This window comes from Hemicordylus capensis, chromosome 5 (genome assembly GCF_027244095.1).
Source record: "Hemicordylus capensis ecotype Gifberg chromosome 5, rHemCap1.1.pri, whole genome shotgun sequence".
Taxonomy (NCBI): domain Eukaryota; kingdom Metazoa; phylum Chordata; class Lepidosauria; order Squamata; family Cordylidae; genus Hemicordylus; species Hemicordylus capensis.
This window is the reverse complement of record NC_069661.1, coordinates 177,951,878-177,969,527: the sequence shown is the minus strand read 5'-3', so window position 1 is coordinate 177,969,527 and position 17,650 is coordinate 177,951,878. Positions and strand designations below refer to the sequence as shown.

The following is a 17,650-nucleotide window of genomic DNA, read 5'->3' as shown; positions in this document are numbered from 1 at the left end:
GGGCGGTGCGGCCCGTTTGCCCCATCCCTCCTTGCCAAGAGGCACAAGGTCTGGTTAGAGTCCCTTGGCTCCTAGGTCACTGGGGGGGGCGGGACTTCTGGCATGCTGCCAGCACTGGCATCTTCCCTCCTCAGTTCGTTCCAAGCAGGCACCCTCCTTCCCTTCCCTTGGGTACAGTCTGGGCTTGCTGATTGCCGTTTGGGGCCGGGCAGGAATTTTTTGGGCACTCACCTGATTGGCCTACGGTGTCGTTCTTTTATGCCTGCCTCTGACTATACCCTTTAGTTAGTTTGTTGCATTCCTGGTCAAAATTGACAGGTACAGTGAGGTGGGGAGTAACATCTGAATTTTTGGTGAGCACCTTCAGGTAAGCGTTTGGCTACAAAGTGGACAGTTAACCTCTCAAGAGGATCAGGGAACTCTGGTCTGGGCTGCTCTACTCTGTCAGGCTAAACTCTCCGGAAAGATGTTGCTGCTTCTGGGATGGTGCTGCTATGGCAGAGACCTGACCACAGGTCAGTTAAAATGGGCAGCTTCTGCTTTAGAGCACTAGGGCTGCCTGGAGCCAAGATACATCATCCGCTCGAATTAGTTATGGCCTGTTCTGACTGAGTACACATTTAGCTTCCAGACTGTAGGGATGGAGAGCGAATCCCAGTTTCTGTTCAGTTACATTTGAATTTATTAATAAAACTGTGGCCCTTTTCACTATAGTGTCTCATGTCTTCTTGGGATGTGGGTGCGATAATGGTTGCGTCACGGCAGAGCCGAGGAGTGCCTCATGGAGCTATTGAATTCTTCCACTGAGCTACTTCACAGGTGCAGAACCCAAGTTGTGAGTGAACATGGATCACCTCAAAGATCAGGAAGGACCTTGACAAATTGGTATGGTTATAAAAATATTAGGCTTCTGGCACAGGTTAGCTTCACATTACAGTACTTCTGTGATACCATGTAGCATTGCCTATGGCTTGCATCAACAAGGTGGTGCTTGAATGGCATATAACGATCCCTGTACCAGCCCTATGTCAGAACATGTGGTGCTGCAATAGTGTAATTAGCCAGCCCATGGTGTTATGCTGTTTCAACAGAGTAGATCAAAACAGTTGAGCAAACAAAATAGCATCACAACTTTGCATTTTATTAATAGCATTAAGAATATACAAACAGGATATACAGAATCATGATGGAAAACAGAAATTGAGCAGACACTCCTCCGTGTCACCATTAAGATGTGTCACATTGCAGCCCACTGTAATGGTACTATCCTACAAACCTGAAACAAAGTATCCTGTCACAACAGAACTGTAATGGTCATGTGCTGCAGTACCATGGATCTGTCCCACTTGTCCCATAGAACTAAAGGTGATTCACACAAAGAACAAATGTAGATAGAATTACTGAAATTATATTATCTCTGAAATGACATTGTTTTAGGTTTTTATGGATTTAAATGTAAACTTACAGTTATCCATCCAGAATATTATAGGTGGTGGTAATCCAACAGGTGGCCTGCAGGGAAGTATTATGAATTCACCTTCTATTGCTTTTATTGGAACCAGTTTATCTTTAGTCCATAAAGGGGACCCTGTAAGGTGTGGGGAAATTGTTATGGGCCTAGGGATTAACAAAAACATGAAGAACTAGGAAAACTCTGCATAACAAATACAAAAACAATCTTATTGAATTTAGCACTTCCATAAGTAGCTTTTTGAATAACAGTATTTTCTGGGAAAGTTAGAAGGAACATTATGTTGTGGTTTAACTTCAAGGAATTTAGTTTTCAAATGTTGATTAACAAACAGAGGAATCCTTGGGCTTTTCTAAATTGTGCTTAGGAAAATCTTGGATTATTTAACTCTGGGTAATGTAGAAAAGCAAAGCACTTAAAACTTAGAAAAAATAAATTGGATTTTTAATGAGATATTGCAGAAATAGACAGTTCCAAAAAATACATGAATTGTAAAGGCAATTAATGTGCCTCCTTGAGCACAATTATACTTAAGCAAGTAAGTTCTAATGACTTCAATAGAACTTACATATGTGTGATGTGAATAGGATTTCATCGCTTTTTGAATATTTGCAGACTTATGTTTGCCTACCACGCTAGTGCAGGGTTGTTTTTTTTAATATCACACAGTGTCATGATTTAGGCCACACTCCTGAAATAGTTGTTGCTTGATCCCATCTTAAGCACCAAAGAGAGTACAACTGAGATGCAACCCTGTATGTTTAAAGGAAACATTTAAGGGCAACAGGGATACAATTACAACAAGACAGTCTCACAAACATCTCCCCACCCCCCATTTCTTTGGCCCAATTTAAACAAATGTAGATTTTGTAATATATAATTTTTCAGTATAGAAAATATGAAATTTTAAAACATTTCCTTCTAATTGTGATGCCTTTATACAATACCCAGTTTTAAACATAATGGAAGGAGAGGGAACTGCGTGCTTCTAAGACACTCTGGAAAAAATAGGTTTTTTCATGCAGTATAATCTAGAATATTAAAAACTATACCATTACCTTCTAACAAGATTGTTTTGATGATTAAAAAGATGTCTTTTTTTTTTTAAGGAAAAGGAAAGAAAATTAAATAAATAAAAAACTGGCAACAATTGCAACAAAAAATGAAAAAAAAGTTTCAAGTTTTATTAATATTGAATATTCAGCTTACTGGATGACCGTATAACAATATTATTGGAAATTGCTGCTCCTAGCTCATTCCTTGCTGTGCACTGATATACTCCTTCATATTCTTCTGCTTTTCCTCCATTTTCGTCATTTGTAATATTTATTATAAGAGTTCCTGAGTGTTTCTTCATTCTCACTCGTGGATCTTTATCTATGTCAAAATGAGTTCCATTACGTGTCCATGAGAAACTATTAATTGAACAAAAATGTCACATAAGTTGCTTATTTGGAAAACACCATTTGTTTTCTGAAAATATATTTTTAGGGGTACAATAACAAACTCAGTAACACCATTATTAATAACTAGGAAATATGATTAAGTATTCTAGTTTTTTAACAAAGTTACCTGGATTTAGCCTTCTTAAGATCAAGCAGGAATTCCCACCATTTGCATAACAAGGGAAATTGTCCATGTATGCACAGAACTCCATAGCTAGCAATTGGAATCCTGTGCAAATATTTTGGGCTTTGAATCACAGTCATGGCATATTGGTAAGAATAGTTTAAGGAAAAATCAAATTAACCCTGAAGATGTCCATTTATAAACTGGTGGTTTGATTACTAGCTTGCATAAAGATATTGTAAGCTAGCTGCCTTTCTTCAGAAAGCTCTTTATTTTTTTATCTACAGATAAACAGCAGGTCTGCTAGCATTCATATTGTTAACACTGCAGCACAAATTTCAATATGAACTCCTTTGTTAACCTGTCGGTAGAAATTTGCTCTGGGCTGAAATGTGCCATACACCATTTGTACAGGAAACTACATTCTCTTAATTGCTATGCCCATTTTTCAAAGCTACTGAAGTGAGGAAAGTCCATATTTTGCATCTGATTATTTACTACATCTGACAAATTGTTCTTTGGGAGGAAGTTAGCTTTGTTCTCTGTTATTCTATAGTCAGAATGCTGCATTTTTTGATATACTAAACATTTTGTAAGTTATCTACTATACCCAGGATCCAACCACACATATATTCCATGTATCAATAGAAAATGCTACCATCATGTACACAAGAGAAAAAGTTGTATTTGCTTGTAGAAGACATTCATGGAGTGCTATTCTAGAGGCCCCCATAAACCTTGGAGAAGACTTTTGGGGAGCTGCCATTGGAAAAGGAAACTAAAAACCCTGTTGTGAGCAGGACAACACATATGGTATTATCTTACAAATTCCAATCACTGTGTGTAGATTTTAAAACTAATCTATTGACATAGTAATAATAAACATTTACATATCACTTCTTAAGTGTCCAGAGTGTTTCACATCTGTCTCATACATTAATCTGTAAGATTAATGTGAGATAAGTCATTTCCATATTGCAGTTAGGGCTGAATCCCCATTATTTACCCTCATATTGCATGTGGCAAAAACACACATGCTATGTAAATACATGCTATGTATTGCATGTGGTAAAAACACACATGCTATGTAAATGTTTATTATTACTATTTCATTAGATTAGTTTTAAAATCTACACATGCCTTGGCAGAAACAAGTTTTCAACTGAGAATTTTTTAGGTCACCCTTCAGCCTCCCATCCACTGCACTCCACCGGTTCCTAGTTAAACTTTGCCATTATGGTACAATAAAACATTATAATTTAAGATGCTAAGAGTTCCTATCATGACATTAAGAAACACAAGTTCCTTGAACACATCTTATGACATCTTATTAATTTCTGAATACTAATCTAACAGTTACACATATATCTTTTGTAAGCAGCATGAACTTGCGGGAGGTTGCTATCACATCATATCTCCCAGTGTCTCCTGGATTGAATGGGGCATAAGATATCTAAATTGGAGATAATAAAGAGAAAATTGTATGCATTGCCTTGTCCCACAATATTCCCAATCTGACTGAAAGTTTATGGCAGGATATAGGAGATAAGTAAAGGACCTCAATGGCTCAATAACATGTCAGGCTTTTTAAAACTCTAAACATATTATTTCAGTAACAAAAGTCTATTATAAGCAGGGCTCCAGAAATCCAGTAGTCTACTTGTCCATGACAAGTGGAAAATGATGCCTGACAAAATAAAAAAATAGATTGAGGAACCATCTGATGAATAAAATATTTTGTCTGGCTAGTGAACATAGTCAACATTTCTTGAACCCTGAATATATGTATTCAAAGAACAGAGAAGCTTCCATGTAGAATCACTAGATCTAGAAATCACAACCCTGACTTCTTTTCTGTAAAGCACTAGAAATGACAGTCATTAGTGAACTCATAATTTTCCACTCAACTTACTTTAGCAAGCTAATTTTTCAATAGATTGGGAGCATTTTTAAAAAACCTCTAAAACTTGAGACAATAAAGCCAGTACTTACCTAGGAGGTGGCTTTCCTTTTGCTTCACACTGTATGACAATATTCTCTCTTGGATCAACAATATAATCTTTTGGAGATTGTTGTGTTATTGTTGGAGGCTGTGGCACTTTTTGTGCAATATAATTTAAAAAGAAAGGGAAAATATTTAACAGTCTTCAAAAGCATAACACATCACTTTTTAAAAGGGTAACAAAATAGATAAAGCCAATCACGAAAACAGTTATGTTAACTGCAAACATCTAATATGGCTATAATCCTGAACAAACTTGAATGGAGTAAGTTCCCTTGAGATGAGTACTGCAGTACTTCACACATGCCACTGTAGTGTTCGAGTTTATAAAACCAAATCACCTTTCAGGGCAGTTGTATTCATTTCAGCAGAGCCAAGGTATTTGTATGTCTCTTCATACTAGCTCATACATCAGCAGCAACCATTATTTCTCATTATGGACAGCTGCTTATATTGGACAAACAGAACAAAACAAAACCCTTTGCCTTACCCCTAATAATACAATTCAGCGCATCATCGTTTTTAAAAAATACTTTGGGGGAAAATCCTGTAATAATATTTATTTCCCTAGTTAATTTCATTTGTATGGACAAAAGAAGGAAGGTAAAAATATGCCTCACATAGGTGCATAAAAGTCTGGATTAGTCACAATGGCCCTAGAATTGGTTTGAAGATTATACTGAGCCAGTACTTGGGAAACGAATTATGGCTTGCTGTTGTAATAGGTGTTTGATACTGGACAAAGGTAAATGGTTTGAAAAAACAAATATCAAGCTCTGCATGCCTAGAAATCATAACATCAAAAGAAAAAGAGAGAGCAAAAGGCACATGGACTGTGTACGGATGATTATTTCTTTGAAGAAATTAGAGAAACTTGTTCTTTACTGCTAACATAATATCAATACCATATAGTAGCATAGTACTGGTACATATATAAGATTTATTTATTTATTTCATTTATATACCGCCTACCTCCAAAGATTCTAGGCGGTTCACAAAGCCATAGGACCTGGACCAGTTTAATTATTATTATAGACTGAAAAATGCCTCTTGGCTCTACTTTCTTAACAGTAATCCCTTCTCCAAGGCCCAGTTAAGTGGTCTTAAGCAGACCAGACTGCAAACAGATGCTGGCACAATCAAGTTCATTCCTAAAATAAACTTTGTTGAAGCCCTATTGAATCATAGGGAACCTAATATTATAACATAGGTGAGCCTACATACGTGTCCTTTTACATATTAAAAAAAGTTTTAATTAATATTTAAAAATAGTTTCAGAACTGCTCCCAGCTACAATCCTATCATCTGTACACAGAATTAGTAACAACAAACAGTACTACGAATAAAAACCACACCACTTGGACTCCACACTTAATTTTAAAAAAGTATTAAGACACACACAGAGTGCAATTTTTATTGTTGAGGACTGTGGCCAGAAAACTTACATTCTTCAAGAAGTTTTGCTTTTTTTCACGCATCAGAGTCAGCAGGTGAAATGGAATCATGAATTAAAGAAAATTACTTGTTAGTAAGAAGAAAATGTAAACTCTTAGAAAAAGAAGGTGCTGGAAAATATACAAATCAAGAGGTTTTCTAACAATTGACATGGATATCTGATACAATGGAGTTATTTTGTTAGTGTATAAGAAGTCAGTGTTGCTTCTCACACTCCAATGAGTGAGGGTCTTGTCAAATGTTGCACTTTTCAAGTGCAAATACTCATTACTCTTACCTATAAAGAATATATAGTATTTATGCTGTAGTTTGGAGGGAGTGGGAAAATGGAATTAATTGAATGCAATGCCTTCATGCTTCAGGCAAAATCATTCTGTCCATAGGGCAGAATGGAAAAGCATCTATGCACTTAAGGATGCATTTAAAATTACAATAGCGACAAACTCTATTCTGTAGACATCATGGCTATATGATTGTTACCTCTGCTATTTTGCTACTAAACCAGTTAAGTATTTCAGGACTAAATTCTGATGTTGATAGATTATTTTACAGGATAAGTTGCACATTTATTTTATGCTTATAGTTTAACAGTTATCACTCATGGCCTTGTTAAATAAATGTGTTACATGCAAGAGAGACAGAAACTGAGGCTGCAACCCAAATAAAAAATGTATGCACAAATACAAATACTGCAAAGGAAGGTGGAGCTTCTTTTGACATTTTCTCTACAGTAGTGACTGCTCCAGAATACACAAGCTGCTACTCATTTTAAAAAAGTGGTCTGTGACCTTAGTAATTATCTCCTTTTTATACAGCCATATAAAATACCTGAAACATAAATATTTCAGATTTTCATTTGTTTCTATGAGTGCTGCATTTCATTTCAGTCTTAAATCAACAAATGTCACTAGGGTTATGATAAGAAGTATACTCTCTTAACTCTTTGAATCAGGATGGACAGCAATTAGTCCTATGTCTCAAACAGCAAGGTGATAGTCAAATATTATTTTTTATATTTATATATATATACACACACACACACACACACACACACACACACACACATATAAAAATCCGAATTTCTTTCAGGATAAAAATAACAAAATGTCACATGAAAATTAAGACATTCATTCTGCTTCACAGTACTTCTAAGTAACTACACAAGTCTGCTGATCATTAGTGTAACATTCCATTTCCAGCTGAAATTATTGATTATGTATAAATGGTCCGATTGTCCCCAGTGTGTCTGGGGGTGGGCTCTTTACTTTCAAAAAGGCATGAGGCACACTGGGTCAGCCATTGGCTGGAGGGTCGTCAGGGGGCGGGATTCAGGCTGCCATTGCTGCTCCCGGCCTGTCCCAAACTCAATCCTTTTTCATTCAGCAACGAGGAAGAATCTCCTTGTTGCTTCTCCAGCGTTTTTCTGGCTGAGTTTTTCTGGCTGGTTTTTCAGTGCTACAGAGTGGGAGAGGGCAACATTGGATGTTCTACCACCTAAAGGGCACTCCAGAGAAGCGGTTTGGAGTCTGGGGGAGGGGGTGTTAGGGTCGCGGCTTGGGTCTTCCCTCATTTTCTGAATCCTTGGGATATTACAAAAGGGGAAAGCTATTTTGACTAGCGAATCAGCCAGGGATCACTGAGATGGGACTGGGATCAATGCAGCCTGCACAGCGATCTAAGCTTCTCCTCTCCCCCACTTTTTCCTTTATAGTTGCCTCCATGGGCCTTGGTTGTGGGACAGTTTTGGCAAGCCCTCGCAGGCTAACTGGCAGGTGCCCCTGGGTTTGCCTGGGGTGTGGGGTTGAGAGGCCTAGATTGCAGCAGGGCTTTGTGGGGAATAATTTGTGTGATTCAGCTTGTGGGGAGTGTTGTCTGGTCAGTATGCCACCTAAGAATGCCACTAGGGGGAAGGGGGGTAAGCCCATTAAGCATAAGAAGGACACTCCTGTCTTCTTCTTCAGATGAGGAGGATTTGGGCCCTGTGATGGCTCTCATTGTCCATCTGGAAGTGTTGGAAAAGGCTAAGAAGAAGCAGCCTGTGGGTCCTGATCCAGAGGGTCCGTCAGGGGTTCCTGCTAAGCATCACAGGAAAACCAAAGCTACTAAGTGTGCTAACCTTCTTTGATCTTTATCCAATTGCCTAGCACAGCTTGAAGGAGACAAAGTTCCACAAGCCCCGGCACCAGTATATTTCACTAAAGAGCCCAATCCTCAGGTGCCTGTGCCCACACCTGTATTGGAAATTCAGCCTGCTGGCACTGAATCAGGTGAGCAGCCATCTGGAATGTGGCCATGGCCTACTGGTCCGTATGGGCTTTACCCTGCTACTTTCTTTCCCGGTCAAACAGGTTTCACTCCGGGGTACCCTGGTTGGCCCCATTACCAGTAGGGTGTGTGTGTAATGAAATTACACACACTCTAGGTAGGACCTAGCAGGTCAGTGCAACCTGCCTGGCCTAGTACCAGCCTTGCTGGATCAGCTATGTTGCCTAGCATCTCGCCTAAAAATTATCCTGCCTTGGGGGTCTCCTTGCCTTTGGGAGACCATTTGCTTTTAGCCACAAAAGAGAAGATTTGGCCTGGGGAGTATGTTGATATGTTTCAGCTTCTTTACAGGGAGCCTGAGATGGTTGCTAAGGAGGGCAAGGAAGTGCAGGATCAGGAGAAGAGCAAAAAGAAGGTCAATGAGCGGGATTGGCCTAACTGGCTGTCCACATTCACTGTTTATATGGGAGTTGTCCTCCAAGTCCAGCCTGCTCATGGGCCAGCTCTAGTGAAATATTTTGATATCATTCATAGGGGGTACAGGGATTTCCCAGGCAATTATTGGCAGTTCTATCATATTTTTATACCACCTGATATGTGATAAAAACCACAGATTAAAATACATAAAACACAATAAAAACAATATAAAACAAATAATTAAAATTAATTCTAATTAAAAGCTTGTGAGAACAGGAGAGTCTTGAGGGTCTTCCTGAAAACAAACAGAGAAAGAGATGCTCTTATTTCAGCAGGGAGCATATTCCAAAGCCCTGGGGCAGCCACAGAGAAAGCCTGTGTTGCCACCAAACGAGCTGTGTTGCCCCCACAATCAGTACCTCTGCCTTATTTGGATTCAACCTGAGTTTGTTATCCTTCATCCAGGCCATTACTGCCTCCAGGCAGGCATTTAGGGAAGATATGCCACTTCCTGATTAGGTAGGCATGGAGAAGTAAATCTGAGTGTCATCAGCATATTGATAACACCCAGCACAAAACCTCCTGATGATCTCTCCCAGCGGTTTCATGTAGATGTTAAAAAGCATCGGAGACAGTATGGAGCCTTGTGGAACTCCACACTTCAGTTCTCTCTTTGCAGAGCAACAGTTTCCAAGCAACACCATCTGAAATCTACAAGAGAGGTAGGAACGGACCAGGTCCAGAAGGATACCATGGTCGATGGTATTGAAAGCTGCAGAGAGATCCAAAAGGATCAGCGGAGTCACACTCCATCCGTCGAAGATCATCCATCAGGCCGATCAAGATAGTCTCGACCCCATAGCACACATGAAAGCCAGTTTGAAATGGGTCTATCTAATCTGCATCATCCATAACTGTCTGGAGAGGCCACCACCTGCTCAATCACCTTGTCCAACCATGGAAGGTTAGAAACAGGTCTGTAATTAGCTAACTCCGAGGGATCCAAGGCAGGTTTCTTCAGAAGTGGTCTAATAATAGCCTCCTTAAGACAAAGAAGCATCCTGCCCTCCCTCAGAGAAGCATTTATAATATTTACCAGACCCTCTCTGATAATATGATTAAGCCAAGGTGGACAAGGATCAAGAGAACAGGTTGTAGGGCACACAGTCCACTTCTTCAGGAGTCACAAACTGAAAATGATCCAATCCAATCCCATAAGAAAAGTTGCTGGACACCCCCACAATAGACGCTGTAGTAATTGGAATCCAGCTTGGCCCCAATGTGAGAGATTTTATCCACAAAAAAGTCATTTAAAAAGTCACAGCGAGTAACTGATAGTTTAAATTCAAGGGGGAGGGGGCTGTGACCAAAGCTTTCGCCTTAGGTCATCCTTTGAAGCTTCTCTTCCTAGAGACAAACAACATCAGGAGCCATGGCTGCTCATAATGATGCCATCCTGTTCTATACAAGAGGAACGTGCTGACGGCGGCCACATGCTTTCAAAAACTTCAGCCAGGTCTACCACTACAGGGACAGGTGGCCAGCTGGTTCAACCAGCTGGAATGTCAACATGAGTGTGGATTTTGTGGGGGTAAGCACCCCAGCACCAATTGCGCCAGAATCCAGAACTTCAGAGGGGGTAGGGACGCAAGTCAAAACAGAATGGGGGGAGCCAGTGGCACATCAGGTGTCCCTGGAAAAGCGACCCAGTCCCATCGATATTGCAGTTTTCCAGCAATTGCTGAAAGGGTACCTGCAGCGTGAGCAAGCAGACTATTTGTTGGCTGATTTTACTTTAGGCTTTTGTACATTCCCCATATACATTCCCTTTGCTAAGAATCTGAAGTCTGTGCAGGGCATGGGGGACATTTTCCTCAGAAAAATCAATAAGCAAGTTAGACTGGGAAGCGTTTTGGACCTTTACAACACCTCCCTTGCCTAACCTGTGAAGCTCACCACTGGGGGTGGCTCCCAAAGAGGCACCGGGGAGTTTAGATTAATACACCACCTTTCCTTTCCCAAGGGTTTGTCAGTTAATGATGGTATCCCGCCAGAGCTTTGCTCTGTGCGCATTGTGTGGGGTAGTGGTGTGCACGGAACCAGCGCCTGCCAGTTCGAAGGTGTGGAGATCTATTTAAGGATTGGGGAGGCTACTCTTACCCCTCCTGCCACATTTCCCCCACTGGTACTGCCTTTTAAGACAGTCCAGTGGGGTGGCAGTGTACCTCCTTGCTGCCCTGGTGCCTCCTTGGAGTGGAAGTGACTGGAAATTGCTGCTGTGCATGCACACTTCCGTTATGAAGGTGATTGATTGATTGACTGTGCTTTGCCTATGGGTTGTTCTTTTTCTTGGGCAGCTTTTGAGGCATTTAGCATTTGGCTTGAATGGGCCTTGCGTAAACGAATGGGTCTGAGCACCACAGTGCATTTTCTAGATGATTTTTTGATGGTCGGGCCTGCTGCTCAGGGCAATGTTCTTTCCTACTCAATTCCTTTATGGGGCTGTGTAGGGAACCAGGAGTGCCTTTGGCAAAAGATAAAACCAAGGGTCCAACAGTGCAGTTCACTTTTCTTGGCATCGAGAGAGATATTGAAGCAGGCTGTGCCAGACTACTGGCTGACAAGATGCAGGTGCTGAGGACACTAATAAAGGACTGCTTATCTGCATCAAAAGTTTCCCTTAGGTAGCTTCAGGGCTTGTAAGGGCATCTCAACTTTGCTTGCAGAGTGATTGCGCTTGGCAGGGCGTTTTTATGGTTCCTCTGCGATGCCACTATTGGACTTAGGGCCCGACACCATAGGCTTAGGGTTTCAGCCCAGATGAGGGAGGACCTTTGGGTTTGGGAGAGTTTTCTGAACTCATTTAATGGAGTGTCATTCTGGCGTTCTAAATGTCTCTTGGAGGCTGAACTACAGGTTCACTAGGATGCAGCTGGAGGCTCTAGTTTTGGTGTTTATTTTAGGGAGTGGCCTGCAGAATAGGTAGAGTAAGTTCTCACTCAGGACCTTACATTTCTGTAGGTTTTCCCCATTGTGGTTGCTATTCACATTTGGGTCCCTGCCTTCACAAATTCCACAGTTGGGTTTTGGTGTGATAACCAAGCCACTGTTCAGGTCATCAATGCACAAACATCCAAGTCCCCCAGGATCATGGTTTTAGTTTGGTCATTTGTTTTACAATGCCTGTGGCACAACATACTTTTTGTTGCTAGACATGTCCCTGGGTTACAGAACAGTATAGCAGATGCACTCTCTTGTTCACAAGAGGAGCGTTTTCGCATGCTGGCCCCAGGGGCAAAGAAGGACCCAGACAGGATGCCGCTATAGTTATGGAGTCTTGGTGAGTAGAAGCCCAAAGAGCTGTGTGGGCATCGCTAGCTCCAAGCACCAGAGAGACATATGGCAGGAAGATTAAGGGCCTTCCAGTCCTTCAGGGAGCAGGTTGCGCTGATGTGTGCTTGGCCTGCCCAGGTGGAGCATATCATGCGATACCTGGTGCACTTGCATTCAACTGGCATTTCCTACAATTCACTAGCCGGGCTCTTGACAGCCTTGGTTTTCTATTCCAAGGCCCAAGACCTGGTGGATTCCACCTAGGATTTCCACATACAGAGGATGGTGGAAGGCTGGTTGCAGGAGCACCCTCCTCAGTGGGGTTCCAGGCAGCGCATCATGCCTGTTATTCTGGAATCTATTAAGGGTTTCTTTCCTGACCTGTGCCTGTCTCCTTATGAGCTGGCTTTGTTTTGTGCTGTAGCTGTGGTCATGGTCTTAGATGCATTTTGCGCCTCTGAACTCTTGCCTAGAGATTGGGTGGGGCCCTTGAGCAGGGCAATATAGTAGTCGTTGGTGGTGCTGATAATTAAGTTGCAATATTCCAAAATGTATCAGAAGGGCAGGGGCCAGACGATTCTGCTTCACAGAGCCGAACGGGCTACTTTATGCCCGGTGAAGGCATTGGAGATTGGCAAGGCTGCCTTTTTAGGCATGGTGATAGTTCCCCCTTGATGAAATATCAGTTCTGGGCTGTGGTCAAGCAGGGTTTGGAATGGGGCTCTGTCTCTCCATTCCTTCAGGAGTGGGGCTGCATCTGTGACTGCACAGTTCGCTTTTCCTGAGGGTGATGTCATGCTCATCAGGTAATGACATTCTCATGTTTACAAGCGTTAATATGCATTTATGAGTAGTTAATGTTGTTGTTCTTTTCCTGACGTCCCCAGATGCCCTGTCAAAAGGCCAGGGTTATCATCGTGGGCCATTCAATCATTTTTTGGGTTGACTAGCGGGTGCATGAGACAGGATTTGGTACCCAGCTTGGTCTGAGCAAGAGTGCCTCAATATTTTGGATCGATAGGAGGGGCATGGTGCTCCAGTAACTCTTGCTGACTGTAATTTTTGGAGACTAATCTGCCTCCTAATGTTCTGCCATTGAATTTAGGTGGGAAATTATGTTCTGCTATTGAATTTGGGTGGGAATAATTTAATTCACAGATCAGAGTTGCCCATTTCCAACATTTTAGGAGGGAAGTTGAGACCATATGTAGTTGGGTGCCTGGGGTGTTTGTTGTCTGGTCAGATTTGTTGCAGTGCCAGGTTTGGCAGGATATCCAGTTTCAGTGCAGAATTGATGCAGAATTGACCAATCCAAAATTAACAAGTATATGGGTCGGTTGGTGTCAGATGACGGTGGGGCTTTCATCCCACACCCTGAAATTGTGACATACCATCCTGAGCTGTTTAGGGCGGATGGTGTACATTTGACCCTCGTGGTTTTGTTTTGTTCCTTGCAGATTTACAGAGAGGATTGGTGGTGGTTTTGCAGGCTGGTGGGTGTTGAAGGGTTCAAGCTAGGCTAACCGCTTCTCATGGCAGGTACAGTGCATTTTTTTGAGTAATGGAGTTCTGGTTAACACCTTTCAGGCATGCACTTTGTGTAAGGAGAAGTCATTGCCGGCTCAGGCTTTCTGGCTTAGGGATTGATGGCTTACTCCAAACTGATAATTGATTCAACATCCTTTAAGGCTTTCCAGCTTGGGGATAGCAAATCCTACGGCAGGTGTCTGCACATGAGGTGGGATAAGATGGGCAGCAGGTGGCCTTAGGCCTGATGCTGCCTGGAGTAGAGGTGTTACACCCTAGGTACTATGCTGGTTGGTTCATGCGTAAGCAGCAAGTCATGTGAACCACACTGCTGGGAGTGGCGCACCAATCCTCTATCTCTCTTTCGTTGATTGCAATTAATAAAGTTGTAGCACTATTTTAATCCACGATTATGACTCATTCCTTTATTGTCTGGGTACACAGTATTATTTCTGTGAGAAGGGGAACAAAAAAGGACACTCTAGATCTCAGAAATAACAGTAAAATTAAAAGAGATATATGTTGAGCAATGATGTCTTCTGGAAACATGGGGCTAAGGAAAATTACTTCCATATTTAGGCAGATATTTACTATCATTCTGGCATACAGTTATTGCAGTGAAGGAACAAACTGGAGTGCAAAATCCACAAACAACTTTATTCCTTTTATCAGATTAGCTAAAAGACATCCACCAAAAAGGGATGCGTGAACTGGTTTGGAGGTTTAGGTTAGAACTGACACGACACACACACAGCCCCGGTCCGGCCGGACCAAAGTGAACCCCCCCTCCCCAGCTGCCAAAAATTAATTTAAAAAATTCTACCTGTAGCCCCTTCGGGGGCCTTCTGAAAGGCAATGGGGGGGTCTGCAAAGGTTCCCCTCCCCCCGCCGACCTCTTAATTCACCGCCACAGTCCACCCTGGGCTAATTTTTGGGCCCGTTTCAGCCTGCAAAGATCAGTGTGGCGGCCATTTTGGAGGCTGCCACACATGCTCAAATGGCCTCTGTGAGGCCTGGCAAGGCCTAGGGCCTCTCAGGGACCATTTGAGCATGTGCAGTGGTCATTTTGTTTTTGGTGGCCTTTGAGAATTTTTTTTCAAAATGGTCATCGTGCATGCTCAAATGGTCCCTTTGAGGCCCTAGGCCTTGCCAGGCCTCGCAGAGGCCATTTAAGCATACGTGGTGGCCTCCAAAAAGGCCACCGCTCTGATCTTTGCAGGCCCGAATGGGCCTGAAAATCAGCCTGGGACGGGCTGCGGTGGTGAATTAAGAGGCTGGGGGGGGGGAAGCGGAACTTTTGCAGGACCCCCCCACCCCACAGCTTTTAGGAATCCTCCTGAAGGGGCTACAGATATATATATTTTTAAAAATAAAATAATTCGCAAACCCTCCCGTACCGAACCGGTGGGGGGGGGCGGTTTCGTTGGGAGCCGGACCAAATTGGCCCAGTCAGGTTCAGGTGCAGCACTCAAACCAGAACAGGCCAGCCGGTTCCATGCACACCCCAACACCAAATAATCTGGAAAAAGCAATACCATTAATTATTGATGCATGAATTGCTATACATAACACTGGAAGGATGGTAAAAGAAACATTTGAACTTATTGTAAAGTTCGGTTTTGGGGGTTATGGGGTAGAACAGGCTGACAGGGAAACAGGGAAATAGCTCTTCTTGGTTCACAGGTAAGAATGACACCAAGGTGAGGGGTTTCCTAAAACTAAGTCTGTCATCTGGGGTGAAATCCCTTAGCCCTCACAGGTAAAAATTCAAACAAAAATTCAAACAGTGTATCGTAATTTTTGGCAGAAGCATTGAAAAGCGCATACGTGTTTAAAAGTTAATTTTCAATGCCTGCAGCACTTATGCTGATGCAGTGCTTATGTGCACATTTCCTCCTCTCCTCCTACTGAACCCACATTCATAGTAGTCTCCAGGCTTACTATAAGACACTATGCATAGGACTGGAGAACCTGTACTGATTGTCACTCAGTGCTCATGATGTTCCGTTTAGCTGTGGCATTTACAGCGATGTCGTGTTTCTGCTGCTTTTTTTTAAAAAAGTAGTCTTTTTTCTTTAGTGCAGAGTTTACCCCGATGCAGCATTTCTGCCGAAAATTACGGTAATTGCACTAAGAAGCACACTGAAGAAAGAGAATTAGAAGTAAATCCTATAGTACTCAACTGAGTCTGCAGAATCTGTAAACCAGAGACTACTAGTACATGCTGCCTGTCAGGTTTTTGTCCTTTAAAAAAAGGCCGAGGTGCAGCAGGGAGTCAGAAGACTGCTCCAAGCCCAAACCCCTGAGAACGTATATTTACAGTTCCAGAGTGTGACAATCTTCAGATCTCCCAAAGTCAGAAGATTGCTCCAACCCCAAACCCCTAACACCTTTTAAAATTACATACCAACCATGGCTACATTAGAGAAGACAAATGAATTTATGTGATAATACTTAGTGAATATGTAACAGATTTCCAGACTGATGTTTGATTAAAAGGATAATCCTTCTAAGTTGCAAAAGTGGCAGAAGCTCTCAAGAAAACAGGTGTAATGAAGAATGACTAGAAGCAAAGAGATGCCTCTGGTCATATCCAGGTTATTCCATTATTTTTCCTTTGGATGAGTGAAATTTGGGCAACTCTTAGTCTGACTCTCAGGAAGGTCATTACCAATGCAATCAAACAATCTTTCATTCTTATACAAGAACAGTCACAATGGGTAAAAATGCAGCCTCTCATACATGTATTATAACAATAATTATAGAGATTTTTAACAAAAAATGGTTTTCAAAGCAGTTTACATAACAAAATGTGGAATGAGGAGGAGGACATCATTCCCTGTCATAAAAGGCTTCATAATATAAAAAGAAACACAAGGTAGATACCAGCAACAGCCATTAGAGTAATGCTGTGCTGGGACTGAATAAGGATGTGTTTAGATAAATATTGAATCAACTCTTCATGTCAACAGCACAAAATTATTTACTTAGAAAATTGAACTGGATTGAAGAAATATGCTACATAAGGATTTTAAGTATGTTTTTTCACAATGTAACACAGTATACTTTCTCCAGGTCAAGCCTGCTCAACTTTGGCCCCCCAGCTGTTTTCAGACTATAATTTACAGAATACCCAGCCCACAGTGGCCAATAGCCAGGGATTATGGGAGGTGTAGGCCAACATCCTGGAGAGAATCTATCTATGTGGTCGCTAAGAGTCGACACCGACTTGACGGCACTTAATCAATCAATCAAGCCAACATTTGCAGGAGGGCCGAAGTTGAGCTCTAGGTTCTTTTCTTTAGCCTGGCATTTGCTGATGGACAATAGGGTCTTCATCAATGGTCTTTGATGTCTGGAGGCTACTCAAAGCCATTAGAATTTGCAACACAGCCCATCTGCCTGGGTGAACCACACCACCTCCATTTAAATACAGCTAAAACAGAGTTTTCCCCCTATTTGAGTACAGTACAACAACAACAACAAACTATCTGAGTTTGCAGCTTGTTTGTGGGGGAATAGGTTGTTGCTAAGAGTTTCCTGGCATCTGGAAGCAGCTTCTAAGATAGAGGAAAGCTGTGTTGATGTTGCTTAGGGATTAGCAATGTTGG

At 41.9% G+C, this 17,650-nt stretch overlaps 1 protein-coding gene across 20 annotated transcripts in view; it reads right to left on the bottom strand.

Moving 5' to 3' along the window:
• Window positions 1-17,650, bottom strand: part of NRCAM (neuronal cell adhesion molecule) — a 214,452-nt gene that overhangs the window by 103,642 nt on the left and 93,160 nt on the right. For 19 of the 20 annotated variants that reach the window (XR_008308695.1, XM_053256564.1, XM_053256562.1 and 16 more), the window contains 4 exons: window positions 6,488-6,505; window positions 5,033-5,138; window positions 2,681-2,886; window positions 1,466-1,588 (listed from right to left, as the gene is read on the bottom strand). Coding sequence is in view for 19 of the 20 variants with exons in the window: in XM_053256564.1 (XP_053112539.1) it covers window positions 1,466-1,588; window positions 2,681-2,886; window positions 5,033-5,138; window positions 6,488-6,505 (453 nt within the window). In the remaining variant the exon portion in view is untranslated. The remainder of the gene's footprint in view (window positions 1-1,465; window positions 1,589-2,680; window positions 2,887-5,032; window positions 5,139-6,487; window positions 6,506-17,650) is intronic. The other variant, XM_053256568.1, reaches the window with a different exon arrangement.